The sequence below is a fragment of the Pangasianodon hypophthalmus genome, chromosome 17 (assembly GCF_027358585.1).
Source record: "Pangasianodon hypophthalmus isolate fPanHyp1 chromosome 17, fPanHyp1.pri, whole genome shotgun sequence".
NCBI lineage: Eukaryota > Metazoa > Chordata > Actinopteri > Siluriformes > Pangasiidae > Pangasianodon > Pangasianodon hypophthalmus.
Window position 1 is genome coordinate 82,382 of NC_069726.1, and position 7,500 is coordinate 89,881.

General features: G+C 45.0%; 1 protein-coding gene across 1 annotated transcript in view; it reads right to left on the minus strand.

The window, feature by feature from the left end:
- Window positions 1-2,865: 2,865 nt before the first annotated feature.
- LOC128320776 (EH domain-containing protein 3-like) overlaps window positions 2,866-7,500 on the minus strand; it is a 9,479-nt gene continuing 4,844 nt past the window's right edge. Inside the window, exon 2 of the mRNA XM_053241044.1 lies at window positions 2,866-3,028. Within this exon, the coding sequence (XP_053097019.1) occupies window positions 2,881-3,028 (148 nt within the window). The 3' untranslated portion in view covers window positions 2,866-2,880. The remainder of the gene's footprint in view (window positions 3,029-7,500) is intronic.

Consider the following 7,500-nt stretch of genomic DNA (forward strand, 5'->3'; position numbering starts at 1 on the left):
CAAAATGGAATATGGGTAAATGGAGTTACGGTGCACGTCGCACCCTGGGACACGAGTCATCATCTCTAACATGCCTCCATTCATTCAAAATGAAGTTATAATGAAGGAGCTGGCCTGCTTTGGGAAGTTTGGCAGCTCCATTAAAATGACTCTGCTTGGCTGCATAAACACTGCAGTGAAACTTGTCTTGTCTTTTCAGAGACGAGTGTTTATATTTCTCAACAGTCCTGATGAGACACTAAATGTGACCCTCAAGCGCAAACATGGAAACAGCAGTTACACTGTTTTCACCAGCACTGAAAGCAGGCGATATCTCGAGTTTGGGCACAAAAAGTCTGGCTGCCCGCACAGAGCCGAGCGGCCAGGGAGCTCAGAGAGCGACACAGCAGCAGCGGCGACGAGCGGCGGCGGCGAGGGGACAGTCAGCGGGGGAACACCGGAGGACGAGAGCCAGGAACGAACGACTCACAGAGCAGTGACACGCCAGAGCCGGAACTCTGTGGAGGTCAGTGTCAAACCCAAGAGTGACGCAAACACTGGACCCAACGCTAGCGCTACCACCAGTGCTGACCGTACCGAATTTAACATCGCTGACACTGGAGATAATGTTGGTGTTAGCGCTAGTGCTAGTAGCGATACTAGCCTGAATGTCTATGGCAGAGCTGACACTCTCCCTGTAAAGCAACAACAGCAGGAGGAGAAATCAGCACAGACCAACCACTTCTTAGGAGTGAACAAAGGTAAAAGGAACGTTTCACTAGCAAGCTACTTTCCGGATAACGCCACATTTGTAAGAGCAGCTCAACACATTTAAAACTACAAAATCTAAAGGTGTTTTCAACACGCAAAAGGTTCAGACTTAGAAAACTGATTTCTGCTGTACAAAAGACTCTGCTTTAAACCATTGCGGATGTTTAATTTGACTGTATTACAAACTTTCATACAAACTGCAACAAGACTTTAATAGAACTGAAGACTGAAGGAGTTTTGTTTTTTGTTTATTTTTTTTGGGTGGGAGGCTTTTGAGTGGAGATCTGAGGGAGTTTTCTTTTTAAATATGTATATATGTACATATGATAAACTGATTAAAGCCAAAAGTCTCTCTCTCGTGCACACACGCACACACACGCACACACACACACACACACACACACACACACACAGAGCAATAAATACACAATCACACATACACGGGGGTTAAAGTTCCCGCAGCCTCAGTAACCCAGAGAGGGTAAAAATAGGAGTTTTCTCTGTTTGTACTGCGATGTGATGGACAGCAGGAACCGGAGTCAAGGTCACTGCGTCACGGGAATGATAAGGTCTGACCATGTTTCACAGGAAGAAAGTAACAATAATGCTTCATCTTTCACAGAAGTTGTTTATTGTCCACGCTGTAATCTGACACGAGACGCACGAATGATGCAGATTCCCAATAAAAAGATTCCTAATATGATCCTAAACTGAACAACTTGTACATTATATAATCCAATCCGAAGATATGCACGTGCAGGAGCGAGGTTTAGCAAGCGAGGGTTACCAGCGCATGAGTCTGGTCATAGTTCAGTTTTTTTTTAACTTACGTGGTTCTTATTCTTCTGTATAACAGATTATTTAAATTAAGTAGGTAATAATTAAAACAGATTTGATGCCAGTTGCACGATAAACTGCTAGCTAAAGGAATTAATTGAATTCACTGAAATCCCCCCCAAAACCTACTCTATAGCAATGTTTAATTTTCCTTCCGTGTTATTCCAGTCGTTTCGCAGCGATCCCCCTCACTCCGCTCCTCTGAAGCACGGACACTGAGCTGGTTCCAGGTTTTTCGTTTTGTAATAATTCTGTAATATATTTTTTACAGCGTGTCCCGAACGTCTCCGCACATACGGGAAATGAACACGTTTTAACAAAATGTCTTCCAAAGTTTTCCATACTTACTTTATATTATATATATATATGTTTTTTTTTTTTTTAGATAGCCTTTAAGAACACCTTTGACAAAAGAAGAAAGTATTGAAATCATTCTCATGACTGGATCGGAAAACTGTCGCAAGGTTGCGATGGACTTTATCAGGAAACATGGCGAACACGTCACACTGTCGCAAAACTGGGAGTGAAAGTTGGGAGAGACGACTCCGTATGTGTTTACAAGGAAATAGCAATCATGTAGAGAAGATTTTGTAAATAAATTACATTTTGCTAAAGAGTGTTAATTTCCCATATGTACGGAGACGTTTGGGAAACCCTGCATACGTGGTGTGTGATTTGAAACTGCAACCTCATCCCTGATCACGATTCCACATTCCACTTTAACTCCTGGACACACACGCGGACACACAGCTCTCACAATTCATTACTTTGTCATTTAAGAAATCCAGTGGAGTGTAAAGGGCACTTGGGGTATGTTTCACACACACACACACACACACACACCACTAGCTAATCCTCCTGTTGCAGCTCCTTTAGTGTTAGTTTAGTGTAATAAAAGCTTCAGTTTGACTGTAAACACCATAAACACCTCAAATATGTCTTTACAGTCTCCACATTCTCATGTGTTCCTATCACTCTGGGTTTATTTCTTGTCTACCAACAGCTAAAAAAGTTACACACGCACACACACACACACACACACACACACAGTGTAAGGTAACGTAAACAGGACGGCTAAAAATAAGTCAGCTGGAGGAAACCTTTCATCCTATAGAAGAAGGAAGAAAGGGCTGTGGTCTAAATGAGTTTTAAAACTTTAGATCTAACAGTAACACTAAGTTAAAACCATTAAAGATTGTGGGACAGATTACACACAGGGTTACGCAGCAGAGTGTGTGTGTGTGTGTGAGTGTGTGTGTGTGTGTCTGTGTGTTCTAGTGTTTGGGTGGAGCTTTAAAATGGCAGATGAACATTAAGTAGTGATGAAATGTTAGCGCACGCACCTCGGCTGATCCTCTGCTTCTCTCCCGACAGAATTCCCGGCGTGTCGATGATGCTGATACTCTCCAGCACGGGATTGGGCAGCTGAGCACACACAAACCTGCACACACACACACACACACACACACACAGTGACTTTACACAAACCTGCACACACACACACACACACACACAGTGACTTTACACAAACCTGCACACACACACACACACACACACACACAGTGACTTTACACAAACCTGCACACACACACACACACACACACAGTGACTTTACACAAACCTGCACACACACACACACACACACACACACAGTGACTTTACACAAACCTGCACACACACACACACACACACACACACAGTGACTTTACACAAACCTGCACACACACACACACACACACACACACAGTGACTTTACACAAACCTGCACACACACACACACACACACACACAGTGACTTTACACAAACCTGCACACACACACACACACACACAGTGACTTTACACAAACCTGCACACACACACACACACACACACACACACAGTGACTTTACACAAACCTGCGCACACACACACACACACACACACACAGTGACTTTACACAAACCTGCACACACACACACACACACACACACAGTGACTTTACACAAACCTGCACACACACACACACACACACACACACACACACACAGTGACTTTACACAAACCTGCACACACACACACACACACACAGTGACTTTACACAAACCTGCACACACACACACACACAGTGACTTTACACAAACCTGCACACACACACACACACACACACACACACACACACACACACACACAGTGACTTTACACAAACCTGCACACACACACACACACACTCACAGTGACTTTACACAAACCTGCACACACACACACACACACACACACACACACACACAGTGACTTTACACAAACCTGCACACACACACACACACACACACACACACAGTGACTTTACACAAACCTGCACACACACACACACACACACAGTGACTTTACACAAACCTGCACACACACACACACACACACACACAGTGACTTTACACAAACCTGCACACACACACACACACACAGTGACTTTACACAAACCTGCACACACACACACACACACAGTGACTTTACACAAACCTGCACACACACACACACACACACACACAGTGACTTTACACAAACCTGCACACACACACACACACACACAGTGACTTTACACAAACCTGCACACACACACACACACACACAGTGACTTTACACAAACCTGCACACACACACACACACACACACACAGTGACTTTACACAAACCTGCACACACACACACACACACACACAGTGACTTTACACAAACCTGCACACACACACACACAGTGACTTTACACAAACCTGCACACACACACACACACACAGTGACTTTACACAAACCTGCACACACACACACACAGTGACTTTACACAAACCTGCACACACACACACACACACAGTGACTTTACACAAACCTGCACACACACACACACACACAGTGACTTTACACAAACCTGCACACACACACACACACACACACACACAGTGACTTTACACAAACCTGCACACACACACACACACACACACACACACAGTGACTTTACACAAACCTGCACACACACACACACACACACACAGTGACTTTACACAAACCTGCACACACACACACACACACACACACACACAGAGTGACTTTACACAAACCTGCACACACACACACACACACACACACACACACACACACACACACAGTGACTTTACACAAACCTGCACACACACACACACAAACACACACACAGTGACTTTACACAAACCTGCACACACACACACACACTCACAGTGACTTTACACAAACCTGCACACACACACACACACACACACACACACTCACAGTGACTTTACACAAACCTGCACACACACACACACACACACACACACACACACACACACACAGTGACTTTACACAAACCTGCACACACTGAATTCCCCCTCAGCGTTTTACAGAGACTCAGTGGAAATGTCTGTGTGTGTGTGTGTGTGTGTGTGAGAAGTGTATAAACAGTTTAGAGGTGTGTGTGTCACAGTCACTTTACACAAACCTGCACACACACACACACACACAGTGACTTTACACAAACCTGCACACACACACACACACACACACACACACAGTGACTTTACACAAACCTGCACACACACACACACACACAGTGACTTTACACAAACCTGCACACACACACACACACAAACACACACACACACACAGTGACTTTACACAAACCTGCACACACACACACACACACACACACACTCACAGTGACTTTACACAAACCTGCACACACACACACACACACACACACACACACACACACAGTGACTTTACACAAACCTGCACACACACACACACACACACACACACACACAGTGACTTTACACAAACCTGCACACACACACACAGTGACTTTACACAAACCTGCACACACACACACACACACACAGTGACTTTACACAAACCTGCACACACACACACACACACACAGTGACTTTACACAAACCTGCACACACACACACACACACAGTGACTTTACACAAACCTGCACACACACACACACACACACACACACAGTGACTTTACACAAACCTGCACACACACACACACAGTGACTTTACACAAACCTGCACACACACACACACACACACACACAGTGACTTTACACAAACCTGCACACACACACACACAGTGACTTTACACAAACCTGCACACACACACACACACACACAGTGACTTTACACAAACCTGCACACACACACACACAGTGACTTTACACAAACCTGCACACACACACACACACACACACAGTGACTTTACACAAACCTGCACACACACACACACACACACACACACACAGTGACTTTACACAAACCTGCACACACACACACACAGTGACTTTACACAAACCTGCACACACACACACACACACACACACACACACACACAGAGTGACTTTACACAAACCTGCACACACACACACACACACACACACACACACAGTGACTTTACACAAACCTGCACACACACACACACACACAAACACACACACAGTGACTTTACACAAACCTGCACACACACACACACAAACACACACACAGTGACTTTACACAAACCTGCACACACACACACACACACACACACTCACAGTGACTTTACACAAACCTGCACACACACACACACACACACAGTGACTTTACACAAACCTGCACACACACACACACACACACACACTCACAGTGACTTTACACAAACCTGCACACACACACACACACACACAGTGACTTTACACAAACCTGCACACACTGAATTCCCCCTCAGCGTTTTACAGAGACTCAGTGGAAATGTCTGTGTGTGTGTGTGTGTGTGTGTGAGAAGTGTATAAACAGTTTAGAGGTGTGTGTGTCACAGTCACTTTACACAAACCTGCACACACACACACACACACAGTGACTTTACACAAACCTGCACACACACACACACACACACACACACAGTGACTTTACACAAACCTGCACACACACACACACACACAGTGACTTTACACAAACCTGCACACACACACACACACACACACACACACACACACACACACACACACACAGTGACTTTACACAAACCTGCACACACACACACACACACACACACACTCACAGTGACTTTACACAAACCTGCACACACACACACACACACACACACACACACACACACAGTGACTTTACACAAACCTGCACACACACACACACACACACACACACACACAGTGACTTTACACAAACCTGCACACACACACACACACACACACACAGTGACTTTACACAAACCTGCACACACACACACACACACACACACACAGTGACTTTACACAAACCTGCACACACACACACACACACACACACACACAGAGTGACTTTACACAAACCTGCACACACACACACACACACACACACACACACACACACACAGTGACTTTACACAAACCTGCACACACACACACACAAACACACACACAGTGACTTTACACAAACCTGCACACACACACACACAAACACACACACAGTGACTTTACACAAACCTGCACACACACACACACACACACAGTGACTTTACACAAACCTGCACACACACACACACACACACTCACAGTGACTTTACACAAACCTGCACACACACACACACACACACACTCACAGTGACTTTACACAAACCTGCACACACACACACACACACACAGTGACTTTACACAAACCTGCACACACTGAATTCCCCCTCAGCGTTTTACAGAGACTCAGTGGAAATGTCTGTGTGTGTGTGTGTGTGTGTGTGAGAAGTGTATAAACAGTTTAGAGGTGTGTGTGTGTGTGTGTGTGTGTGACAAGTGTATAAACAGGTTAGAAATGTGTGTGTGTGTGTGTGCACTGTGTTATGTTTAGTCAGCACATTGTACTGTTCTCGCTGTGTGCCCTTGGCGTTGAGGG